The sequence below is a fragment of the Tenrec ecaudatus genome, chromosome 7 (genome assembly GCF_050624435.1).
Source record: "Tenrec ecaudatus isolate mTenEca1 chromosome 7, mTenEca1.hap1, whole genome shotgun sequence".
In the NCBI taxonomy this organism is placed as follows: Eukaryota; Metazoa; Chordata; class Mammalia; order Afrosoricida; family Tenrecidae; genus Tenrec; species Tenrec ecaudatus.
In genome coordinates this window covers 119,268,003-119,281,442 of record NC_134536.1, presented here as the reverse complement: position 1 = coordinate 119,281,442, position 13,440 = coordinate 119,268,003, and the positions used below count along the sequence as shown (strand labels likewise).

General features: G+C 45.6%; 1 protein-coding gene across 1 annotated transcript in view; it reads right to left on the bottom strand.

Annotated features, from left to right (window-relative positions):
- The window catches only part of PKHD1 (PKHD1 ciliary IPT domain containing fibrocystin/polyductin), a 588,229-nt gene that overhangs the window by 547,581 nt on the left and 27,208 nt on the right, over window positions 1-13,440 (bottom strand). The window contains exons 12-13 of the mRNA XM_075554069.1: window positions 9,750-9,845; window positions 5,128-5,269 (exon numbers count right to left, since the gene is read on the bottom strand). Coding sequence (XP_075410184.1) covers window positions 5,128-5,269; window positions 9,750-9,845 — 238 coding nt within the window. The remainder of the gene's footprint in view (window positions 1-5,127; window positions 5,270-9,749; window positions 9,846-13,440) is intronic.

Genomic DNA, 13,440 nt, shown 5'->3' with positions numbered 1-13,440 from the left:
CCTCCCCTGTGTGTTTCCAAGACTGTAACTGTTTATAGGAGTAGAAAGCCCTGCCTTTCGAGGAAAGAGTAGCTGGTAGTTTTGAACTGCCAACCTTGAAGATCGCAGTCCAGTGCATCACCACTCTATCACACGGCCCCCTTTGATTGGCCAAAGTGCTCTATAAATGACTGTATATTCTCAACAGTCCATTAGGTCCTGTTACGCTGTCCAAAATCCAGACATCCAGGAATGTGGTGGCTGTGGCCCAAGGCTCTGGAGAGAGGCTTGGCTGAGAACCTGCCTACACACGCAGTACAGGACCCGCCCCGGTAGAGTCTCAACCAATAGCACATACCATTCCCATTATGAGAAATGAAGACAGACCACCCAGTAGAACTTGCTCTGAGCTCAACAGGTGCCACGTTGCCCATAGAGAGCATTTTGGGGAATTAAAAAAAAATGGACCACAGAGAAGGGAGAGTCAATTGAAGGTGTCAGCACTCTCAAATTTAAAAACCATCAAATGCAGCTTTGAAGATTTCAGGGAATTTTATGGAACCTTTCAAAACCAAAATTTTTTTAAATGTGTAACTGAAATTCTACTATTTATTAGAGAGAGGTGTCACCAAGATACCTTCCTAATTAAAGTGTTCTTCTTATGTTATTTTTTCATATCTTCACTATAAAGAACTTTTTTAAAATTTTGTTTTGCTTTAATGTACACACGTTGCTTTGTCCCTAGAAGGAATTTTATTTTTTTTGTTTTTTTTAATTTATTTTAACAATTTATTGGGGCTGATACAATTCTTTTCACAGTTCATACATATACATACATCAATTGTATAAAGCACATCTGTACAGTCTTTGCCCTAATCATTTTTTTCTCTTTTCTTCTTTTACATTTTATTAGGGACTCATACAACTCTTACCACAATCCATACATATACATACATCAATTGTATAAAGCACATCCATACATTCCCTGCCCCAATCATTCTCAAGGCATTTGCTCTCCACGTAAGCCCCTTGCATCAGGTCCTCTTTTTTTTCCCCCCTCCCTCCCCATTCCCCCCTCCCTCATATGCCCTTGGTAATTTATACATCGTTATTTTGTCATATCTTGCCCTATCCGGAGTCTCCCTTCCCCCTTCTCTGCTCTCCCTCTCCCAGGGAAGAGGTCACATGTGGATCCTTGTAATCAGTTCCCCCTTTCCAACCCAATCACCCTCCAATCTCCCAGCATCGTCCCTCACACCCTTGGTCCTGAAGGTATCATCCACCCTGGATTCCCTGTACCTCCAACCCTCATATGTACCAGTGTACAGCCTCTGTCCTATCCAGCCCTGCAAGGTAGAATTCGGATCATGGTAGTTGGGGGGAGGAAGCATCCAGGATCTGGGGGAAAGCTGTGTTCTTCATCGATACTACCTCACACCCTAATTAACCCATCTCCTCTCCTAAACCCCTCTATGAGGGGATCTCCATTGGCCAACACTTGGGCCTTGGGTCTCCACTCTGTACTTCCCCCTTCATTTGATATGATATATATATACACATATATATGTACATATTCACATATATACACATACATACACATACTTATATCTTTTTTTTTGCATGATGCCTTATACCTGGTCCCTTGGGCACCTCGTGATCGCACTGGCCGGTGTGCTTCTTCCATGTGGGCTTATTTGCTTCTGAGCTAGATGGCCGCTTGTTCACCTTCAAGCCTTTAAGACCCCAGACACTATCTCTTTTGATAGCCGGGCACCATCAGCTTTCTTCACCACATTTGCTTATGCACCCATTTGTCTTCAGCGATCCTATCATGGAGGTGTGCAGTCAATGATATGATTTTTTGTTCTTTGATGCCTGGTAACTGATCCCTTTGGGACCACTCGATCACACAGGCTGGTGTGTTCTTCCATGTGGACTTTGTTGTTTCTGAGCTAGATGGCCGCTTGTTTATCTTCAAGCCTTTAAGACCCCAGTCACTATCTCTTTTGATAGCCGGGCACCATCAGCTTTCTTCACCACATTTACTTGTTCACCCACTTTGGCTCCAGCCGTTGTGTCGGGAGAGTGAGCATCGTAGAGTTCCAATTTAATAAAAGAAGGTATTCATGCATTGAGGGAGTGTTTGAGTAGAGGCCCAAGGTCCTTCTGCCACCTTAATGCTTGACCTATAAATATAGGCACATAGATCTATTTCCCCATCCTCCTATATATATTTGCATGTACATGTCTTTGTCTAGACCTCCATGAATGCCCTTTGACTCCTAGCTCTTTCCTCCATCTCCCTTGACCTTCCTCCTGCCCTACTACCATGCTTCATCGCCACCTGGGCTATTTTTAATAGTGTTTTTTCATAATATTTTTAAAACAATAATTTATAATAAAATTGATTTCTTAACAAATAAATAAATATTCTTAAGTTTTCCTTTTTAAATAGTAAGCAAATGAATGAGAAGAAAAATAGAAACCAAAGAACTTTCTGGTTTGTAGTTCTCAAAATGGTCATTAAAAGAAAAAATGCTTCTGCTGGTTTGGTTTCCCTCTTTTTTGGTTTTCCTCTTTTTTTGGTTTCCCTCTTGTTTCTTGCTTGTTTGGGTCTGTTCCTTTCCTTAGCACCCTAGATGCACTAAATACAAGGGGGGAGGCGATAAAGTTTATGGAGAAATGTGATTAAGAGATTATGAAATTTTTCCACAAGATTTTTCAAGTCACCTCATGTAGCTGAGTTTTCCATTCAAGCAGCGTTCATTAATGGCATTGTCGGTGTTGGTAGGAGCCGCCACATTGGTTTTGACTCATGGCAATGCTACGTGGCACAGGACACTGCCCACAGGGTTCTCTGGGCTGTAATGTTGATGTAAGCAGCTCAGCAGGTCTTTCTCCCATGGTGCCAGGGTGTGGGCTGAGTGCCGTTGTTTGGTTAGCAGCACACGGCTCACCAGCCTCTGAGGTACATAACCAACCCGTGGCCCTCCAGCCGATGCCGCCATTGTCAACTGCCCTCTGTTCTCAAGCACCCCATGGTCTAAGAAAAATCCTCTTTGTAAAGTGCACACAGTAATGGTCCCTGGATGGTCAGTAAGCACCTGCATGTACGGTGAGGGAAGGGAAGGGAGCCTGAACACACCAATCTTTCTTTTTATAGCCAAGCCCTTATCCGATCTACCACCAAGCCTCCTCAAAACGATGGGGAAGGCATGTTAATGCTAACAAAGGGACCACAGACTCCTACCACTTTAGAACCATCAAAACTCACTGCCACCAAGCTGAGTGCAACTCACAGTGACCCTATAGGACAAAGTAGAACTGCCCCTGTGGGTTTCCAAAACTCTAACTCTTTACAGGAAAGGAAAGAGCTTCTATTGGTGTTGAACTGCTGACCTTGAGGTTAGCAGTCCAATGGGTAACCACTGTGCCACCAAGGCTCCTGTACAACCATAAATGGGTGGTTAAATGTTATCAAGAGTACAACACAGCCTGGACCCAAAGCCTAGCAAGTAAAACTGAAGGTGCACTGGTGATGCTATTCAAGAAGTTCACAGAATACCTTCCTTACCTTGCTTCTTCAATACCCAACAATTCTCTGGACGGGGAGAAAAGCCTCTTCCCTCACCATTTAGTTGAGATATGGGGTTCTCAGGCCTGTGGAGGGGTCACTGATTGGTCAAAACCATCCTCAGGGGAGGCGACCAGCATCAAACCCACTTCAAGGAGGATTTTTAAAAGAGGAGAGATCCCTCCTACAGGAAAGGAGCTGGCTGACTCCATAAGCACCGAGAACACCCCAAGGGAACAGCAAGTCTAAACGGGCTGCAAGATTTCTGTTGTTTTAAGTCCCCTGTGGGTCATTCTGAGTCAGCAATGACTTGATGGCCATGAATTTGGTTGGGGTTAGGACGCTAGAAATTTCAGCCTAATTTTTTAACCCTAGCAATTAAAAACACCAGAAACCATAATCATAATGCAGTCACAGAAACACAACACCATGTCTCTGTGAGCCCACGAGAACTCCCCCAGCTCTGCAGTCCACTGGTCATTGCGTCGACCTTCAGCACTGGGAGTTGTCCAGGAGGACTTGCTACTCAGTCTGTGCTCCCTTACATGCCCACAGGGTGAACTGTTGTATCTTCTTTTGGCGTCAGCCCACTTTAGCTTCACCCCACGTGGCTCTCTGTCAGGGATGGGACAGGGACTTCTGCCTGCTGAGGGAGTGAACATTCTGTTTGTTTGCTAAGGAAATGGGCCCTCTGCTTGCTAGGAATGGACATTCTGTTGACAAGGGAAAAAGCATTCTGCCAGCTAGGAAAATAAACAGTAGGCCTGGAGACACCAAGCTTGGTCAATATCTCAATGTGGAGGTCAGGCAGGGTGGACATCCTGAGACAGCTTACCCGCCCCCCCCCCCACCTTCCACTCCAAAAAAAGAAGTCTAAGGGAAGACTCAAGACATCCTGGCATAATATTATAACCTGAGATAAATTATAAAGAACTGTGTAGAAGGACAAACTTGGTAAATAATTAGAAAGTGGCCTCTGCAGAGGTTCAGTCCCCCTTCCCTTTGAATGTGCCCTTTAAAAACTAGACAGCATCCTCTGCTCTCACCTTGAGAGGAGACCTGCTTCATCTCTTTTGAAGCGATCCTGTGCATCAAGAAACCTTTGGCTGACTTCTTTTCTGCATTGTGCACGTGAGTACGTGAGAGTGGTTTATCTCTGGCTTCTTCCTGCTAGCTCCCCCATGAAGACTGCCCACAGTTATCTGCAGGACTTGGCAAGCCCCTTTGGGCCTGAGCATCACACTCTCTGCCCAATCTCCTGACCCATCTTCTCAGCTCATTGTCTAGTGGAGAGACATCTCCCAAGCAGATGATAAATGGAGTTGGAGAAAGTACAAACTTGCAAATGGATCAAAATTTGAGAGTGCACCTCTAAAGGGCCTGTGAGATAACTAGCATGATGATCCCACAGCCATTGAGAGCATCAGTCAACCTGTTCTGCTGTTGAGCTGGTCAGTAGTACTAATGCTACCCTGCAAACCCCACGGCTTTGCTTTCCATGGCCTAGTCTCGCATAGGCAAGGGAAGATGCTCACGATATACAACACGGGTTTTTCTTGGCATATGTAACATACCTGAAAGGTTGTCCTGACTTGGACCAAAATCCAGATGGAGAACTGGCATTTGGGACAATCTGCCACCTGTACCCAGAGGTAGCTTCAGTCAGGTCCACACCCTCAGCATCATCTCCAACTTCAAAGAGAAGCCCCCGGTTGCCTGGAAGACATACACAGTGCATAAACATCAGGAATAGTAAGGGTTCTAAAATTGATGGTGAGCAGGTCATGTTTGATCAATCGAATTGGATCTGAGGGAAATTACTGAGAGGTAAATGATTGGTAAATATAATAGTGGGTGGGAGGGGAGGGGATAAGAAAGAAGGAAATAGATTTGTATATTTAAGATTGTTCAGTACATGAAAGTCAAGATAGGTAACCCTACAGAAACAGCAACAGGAGTAATAGTTCCCTGAGCTTACTGGAAGGAGTGCATAAGGGGGTGTGAAGGGGGGAAGCTGGTAGCATTGATGATTGTATAATGCCACTGTGTTAGTCTGGGTTGACTAGAGAAACAAATTTATAGATGCTCATATGTGTAGAAGAAAGAGCTTTATATACAAGAGCAATCTAATATTGAGAAAACATCCCAGCCCAGTCCAGATCAAGTCCATAAGTCCGGTATTAGCCCATATGTCCAATACCAATCTATAAATTCCTCTTCAGACTCATGAAACACATGCAATAATGCCTCATGAGGACGATCACAGGCCAGTGGGTGGAAATTCTCATGGACCCAGTAGTGGCATAAGCATCTCGGTGCTGGCAGTGGTCTCCACATGGCTTCTCCAGCTTCAATTCTCTGGCTGCCATCAGCCTGTCTCCATGTGGCTTGTCAACAAGAATATCTAGCAGGGACAGAGCCTTGTCAGTAGAGTCTCCAAGGGAGTGAGCCCATGTCCTGCCTCAAGTGAGCAATTTATCTCCTTAGCACCTCCAAATGAGGTCATCAAGCTACCACCTGATTGAGAGGATAAACTCTAGCCCTTCACTTGTAATCCCTCAAAATGACAACAGATTATATAACTATCCCACCTCTCAATGGGATTGAATAGCAGAACTGTGTGTTAATGAATGTATTGTATTGTGTGAGATATAGAGGAGAACAAAAAAGAATAAGGCTTCCTAGGAGTACGGTGGGGGAGGGCAGCGACAAGGGGGAACAAATACCAAGGAGTTCAAGAAAAAGAAAATGTGTTGAGGCTGATTGTGGCAGCAATTGCACCATACTGCTGTATGTGACCAAACTGGAATGTGGTGATATCTGTACGAGCTCTCAATGAAATGAGTAAATAATGATGATGATAATTTTTACAAAACCATCAGGAGGCGTTCCTCCCCCAGCTGGGGAGCTACTTGACCTTAGATTACCGAGTAGAAGGTGATGAAGGTAGGGGAGCACCAACTGAGCTCCAGGTGTGAAAGGGTCTTTGCTTCTTTTATCATGAGTTCCTACCCAGTTGGTTCTGACTCTTGTGACTTGAAACCAGAACAAACCCTGGCCAGTTCTGCTCTGTCTTCTTACTCTTGGACATGTTAAACTTGGTGCCAGTGGCTATTGCGTCTGTCCAACTCATTCAGGGGGCCCCTCGTTTTAGCAGGCCATTTCCTTTGCCTAATAATGTGTCCTTCGCCAGTGACTGGTTCTTTAGATAACACCAATGTCCTCAGGCTCAAACCTCACAGCCTCCGAATCAGTTCTGACTCACCACGACCCCAGGAGGCAGAGTAGCACTGCCGCTTCATGCTTCGGAGGCTGGAAATCATTACAGGAACAGAAAGACGCATCCTTCTCCCCAGGAGCCACTGGTGGGACCTAACTGCTGACCCTCGGGTTAGCTGCCCAACTTGGAAAGCACTACACCGCCCCTAGGGCTCCTTATTAATCAGTGCTCTGGAGGGCAGGAAATGGTGCTTGCTGAAGGAGTTAGCCTTTTAGAAGGTGAGTTTCCGTAAGAAACAGAAAAAGGAGAGCTCTTCCCAGAGGACAGGGAGTTTTTGCTAACAGCAGTGCCAAGGGAGAGAACGGGCCCTGCACAACATGTAACTGCAGATGCCAAGGCTGTGGTTGAGTGAAAGGACATGAAGGTGAGATGGCCTGGTGGTGCTTCCCAAAGTCTGGAGTGGAGTTCAAAGCTCCAGTTCTACTGGAGCATCCCATTCCCTAAAACCCCTTTCCTTCAGTTAGTTGGATATATTTTTTTTCCTTCCCCCTCACACAAATGGGCCATGACCTAATTTGTAGACCAGACCTTATAGCCAATTTCATGGCATACCACTGTTATATTATATTCGATATGATGTTGTATTTCATCATATTGATGGAGCTCTGGTGATTCTTTCAGGTAAGCATTAGATTGCTAACCACACGGTCTGTGGTTCAAGCTCACCAGGTACTCTGTGGGGGGAAAGGTGAGGCTATTATGGTCTTGTAAAGTTTTACAGCTCAGAAACCCTATCAAAGGTCCCAGCGAGCTAGAATTGGCTCCGTGGCAGTGGATTTGGTTTGGGCGTTACTGGTCAAACCCTGAGGGCAAAGGCACAGGTGCAATAAATTGGATGCTAGCGAGGGTTCGAAACCACACTGTTCTAGGTTCCAGTTCTGGCATTTATTGGACATGAAGCTTTGAAGAATTGCTTACTATCCCTGTGTCTTCTCTTTTTCATGCATTAAAATGGGGCTAATTTTTAATAGAGGCAATAACCTGAGGACCAAGGGATCCAAAACTCCCTTCAGAAAGAGCCTGCAGCGTACTGTGTGCTCACACGGGGCCGCTCTGGAGCCCCTGGGTGATTTAAACCAGTTGCCAATCAAGCAGTTGATAAGTGGAGCCCCCAAGAGGCATTTTGGAGGAAAGACCTAGAACCCCATTCCCAAACCTCAGCTATTGACACCTGGGGTGTTGCTGTGGGCCGGACGACTGCTAGCTTGCTTGTTTTCATGGAAATTTCTGTGATTTTAAAGTACACGAGTTGCCTGCATGAAGTACTCCAACTAGGAAATCGAGACAAGCAGAAAATAAGACCCACTGCCAATGAGCCCATTCCAACTCATAGTCACAAGATCTGTCTCCTAAACAAATATATGTTACAGCCAAGACTATAAACTGAACGAAGGCAGTCTCATAGTTCTCCCACAGCATGACTCAAGGGTTTGAACCATGAACCTTGTGGTTAGCAATCTAATGCCTAACATGCAGTGCCACCAGGGCTGCTGGTGGGAGGTAGATTACTTTAGATTCAGGTTTCTCCATCCTGGCACTGTTGACATTTGGAGCTGAATTACTCTGTGGAGTTTCCCCGTACACCAAAGGGAGTTTAACGGGATCCCTAGCCTTAGTCACTAGATGCCACCACCAACCTGAGCGAAAACCACCGACATCTCCCCAGACGTGGCCATAACGTTCCCCAGGAGCCAAAGCTGTCCGTGGTTGAGAGCCACTTCTTTAAATGTAGTCATTTTCCTCAACATCCAGGGAAGAAACATCGGTCTTCATGTAAGACATTATTAACTCGCTCTCCAAAACAGCTGCGCACGGGGAATAGCCTACGACCGCCCCAGGAGCGAAAGCAGGAAATGCTCCAGGAAGGGACCGACACTCCTGTCTCCTGACAGCGGATGCACACCTCCTCTCGCGCACTTGTTTCTGCCCTTCCGTTTCCTTGAATGGGCGCTCTCCCTGAGTGCCAACAGCAGATCCGGGACCTGGGGAAGTCTCCAGCCAGAGCTTTCCCTGCATTTCCACACCTGAGTGGCCTTTCCTTCGACAGGCTTATTCCCCGCCTGGGCCACTTCCCTTTCTCAGTGCCGAGTCTCGGGAGTTGCCATGTACCTGCCTGTAAAACTACGGGCATTAAGTCCGCCTCTCGGGGGCACAGGTCAGCAATTCACAAAGCAGCCTGTCGTTGCCCTGCCCTTACTCTCTAACTTCACTTGTGTCTCCAGTCCTAGAACTTAACAGAAAAACCAAAAGCCACGGTGACTGCCACTGAGTTAATACGGACTCCGAGGCACGCTGTAGGACAGGGTAGAACTTCCCAGGTGCGTTTCCAAGACTGTCTGTGGGAGTAGGGAGCCCCGCCTCTCAGTCATCTCTTCATCTGCAGGCCTGGCATGAAAGCTTCAAGCCTAGAAGGACTGCATGTGGAACTCGCCGCCTTGGCTCTGCCACTTCAGGCATAAGCTGGTGGCACCATCACAGATGGCTGTCTGCAGGGGGGAAGAGAGGGCATCGAACTGCACTCACTGAGCCCCGCTCTCAGGCTGCTCTCGTGCCCGTGGCTATGCGTGGACTCCAAAGCTGCCATCTTCCTAAGCAATGGACATGCCACCAGCCCATCCTATATGAGAAGACATTGTGGAGATTTCTTCCAGTCGTTATAGCTCAAGATAGTTACGCTTTCTGAATAAGGGTCATTACTAAACCCAGTGACAATTGGTCAATGGGCTAGTTGGTCTAGCATCTGAATAATGCCAGGAGCCTCCTTGAATGGAATCCTCGGACAAAGGTGAGATTGAGCCAGGCTGCGCTGAGCTATGCAGCCCCATGGCTGAGACAGAATGTAGATGTTTTCATTTCTGCTCCTGGCGCCATGTGACAAGAATGCAGGCAGCAGGTGGTAGAACGTGACCCCCTTACCTGGCTGAGGAGCCGTGAGCCTTGCGCCTTTTCCTGGAGACCTTGTGGTACACTCTATCTTCCTGGGAGACACGTGTCTAATATCACATGGAATGCCTGACAAGAACAATTAATCAATAAATGCACATCCACACGAGTAAGGCTTCAAAGAATTCACCGAAAAATACCATCATATTTTATTTTGCCTTATGGTATTTTGTTATGTTATTTTACTTTGTAAGTGTTGTTTGAATTAGGTTTTTTTCTCCATTTTTTGTAAACTACAAGTCTATTTTCTTTGGTACAATTTTTTTAAAACCTCCATTAATCACTGAGACTTCTGTGATTTCAAAAAAAATCCATGTTAATTTCCTTTTTCAAAAGTCTTGATTCTTTGAAATAAAACAAAACCAGCCATAGCAAGTTAGTACCTAGAACCCTGAAAAAACAATAACCACCCTAACAAATAAATTCTGGTTACTTTCCATTGACTTTGGGGCCAGGGCATGGCATCCTATCAGACTGGTCCAGAAAACACTCCTAAGGGTCAATAAACAGACCTTTAACTATTTACAGGCTTTTCTCTCTTTTTGTCATTGGTTTTTGTTGTTGTTTTCTTTTCTTTTGTTGCTTTGTTTTGCTTTGTACTGTTCTTGTGCATATTATTACTTTTAAACATTTTATTAGGGGCTCATACAACTCATCACAATCCATACATATACATACATCAATTGTATAAAGCACATCAGTATATTCTTTGCCCTAATCATTTTCAAAGCATTTGCTCTCCACTTAAGCCCTTTGCATCAGGTCCTCTTTTTTTCCCCCTCCCTCCCTGCTACCCTCTCCCTCCTGAGCCCTTCATAATTTATAGATTATTTTGTCATATCTTGCCCTATCTAGCATCTCCCTTCACCCCCTTTTCTGTTGTCCATCCCCCAGGGAGGAGGTCACATGTAGATCCTTGTAATCAGTTCCCCCTTTCCAACCCACTCACCTTCTACTCTCCCAGTATCCCCCCTCACACCCCTGGTCCTGAAGGTATCATCCACCCTGGATTCCCTGTGCCTCCAGCTCCTATATGCACCAGTGTACAACCTCTGCTCTATCCAGACTTACAAAGTAGAATTCGGATCATGGTAGTTGGGGGGGAGGAAGCATTTAGGATCTGGGGGAAAGCTGTATTCTTCATCGGTGCTACGTTGCACCCTGACTGACTCATCTCCTCCGCTAGGCCCCTCTGTGAGGGGATTTGTGAATATTACTATCTCTGCAGGTCTATCTAGATACAATAAGCTGGATAAACAAACTGGAGGAGAAAACAACAGGACTGCCAGTTCCTGGGGGTACATGGGAGAGGGAAAAGTGGGGGAAAGGAAGTGGTGTTAACAAACCCAGGAACCCTTGATAATTTATAAATTATTATTAGTTTGTCATGTCTTACACTGTCCAACATCTCCATCACCCACTCTTCTTTTGTACATCCTCCAGGGAGGATCCTTGTAATCAGTTTCCCCTTTCCACCCCACCTTCCCTCCACCCTCCTGGTATCACCACTCTCAGGACTGGTCCTGAAGGGATCATCTGTCCTGGGTTCCCTATATTTCCATTTCCTATCTATACCAGTGCACATCCTCTGGTCTAGCCAGATTTTTAAAGTAGAATTGGGATCATAATGGGGGGGGCAGCATTTAGGAACCAGAGGAAAGTTGCATGTTTCATCGTTGCTACACTGCACTCTGACTGGCTTGTCTCCTCCCTGAGACCCTTCTGTAAGGGGATGTCCAGTTGCCTACAGATGGGCTTTGAGTCCCCAATCTACACTCCACCTCATTCACAACAATTTTATTTTTTTTCTTCTATGATGCCTGATACCTGATCCCTTTGATATCTCATGATCACACAGGCTGGGGTACTTCTTCCATGTAGGCTTTGTTGCTTCTGAGCTAGATGCCGGCTTGTTTACCATCAAGCCTTTAATACCCCAGATGCTATAGCTTTTGGTAGCCAGGCACCATCAGCTTTCTTCACCACATTTGCTTATGCACCCACTTTGTCTTCAGCCATCATATTGGGAAGGTGAACACACAATGATATGATTTTTTTGTTCTTTGATGCCTAATAGCTGATCCTTTCAGCACCTCGTGATTACACAGGCTGGTGGGCTTTGTTGCTTCTGAGCTAGATGGCCCCTTGAATACCTTCAAGTCTTTAAGACCCTCAATACTGTATCTTTTGATAGCTGGGCACCATCAGCTTTCTTCACCAAATTTGCTTGTGCAATTGATAATTTATAAATTATCAAGGGTTCCTGAGGGAGGGAGGGCAGAGAGAGAGGGGAAAATGAGGAGCTGATACCAAGGGCTCATGTAGAAAGCAAATGTTTTGAGAATGATGAGGGCAATAAATGTAAAAATGTGCTTGTCACAATAGATGCATGTATAGATTATATTAAAAGTTGTACAAGCCCCCCAATAAAATGATTTTTTAAACCTCCATTAATCACTGAGACTTTTCTGTGATTTCAAATAAATCCATATTGAATTCTTTCTTCAAAAGTCTTGATTCTTAGAACTAAAACAAAAGCAGCCATATCAAATTAGTACCTAGAACCCTGATAAACAATAACCACCCTAACAAATAAACTGGTCTGGTTACTTTCCATGGACTTTGCAGCTAATCACAGTCAGGTCTTTCTTTGCATTTTATATCCTGGGGCTCTTGCTTCCTCCTTGGAAATGGGGTCCTTGAAGACATCTGCTTCCAAAAGAGCCCCTTTTCACCATTTAAAAATACAATCAGTTGGTTTAAATACAATGATAAATGTCTTCCTAATTTCTCACCAGCATGTTCACTTTCCCAGATAGCTTCATCTAGTCTGAAGGAGAGACCGAGGTTCTTGAAGCCACGCAATCTCTCACTAACTCCACTGAAGGAAGATAGAGCTGTGAGAGTTGCTTCCTTCTCCTTAAACTCTTCACATATGCTGAGGACTCGCTCTTGGTTTAAAAAAAAAAAAGTTGACCATGATCCCTTCAAAGCTTGAAATGGTGTGCAAGGCTTTTAATTTCATTTTCCCCACAAACCTTTGGAAGCCTCCTGGTACGAGGGATGGCAGAGCCAGGTAGAAGGAGGCAGGGTCCTATCCTAAGGCACAGGGTTAGATGGAGAGGGAGCACTGCAGAGGTTGACAGGCCAGCTGAAGGAGGCCAGGAGAGGCAGAGTGCTGAGCACGAGCCCATAGACTTGCTGAGAGTACTCCAGCAGAAAGGACGGCAGGGAGAGGGTGCTGGACGTGCCCAGCGGCCATCCACTCACTGGGCTCAGGCCGCCCAGGGAAACTGGGCTCGGACAGGGTAAGGAGGAATACTTTAACCTTTGGGGACACCAGCTAAGGGAGCAACCCACCACCGGGCAGATGAAAGGTTCTCAACAGATTCCACAAAATTATTTGTCGGGCAATAGTCTAGAAGAATCTGGAGCAATAAGAGCTCTCGACACATGAAATCCAGAACACATAAAACCATCAGGAACAATCATGGGGGCATCGATACCATGAGGGTAGGGGGCAGGTGGGGGAGAAGGGGGAGAGTAGGGAGAAAGGGGAAATCGATTGCAATGATTGATGCATAACTGCCCCCCTCCACAAGGGAGATGAACAACAGAAACATGGGTTAAGGAAGACAGCAGATGGTGTAAGATATGAAAATAA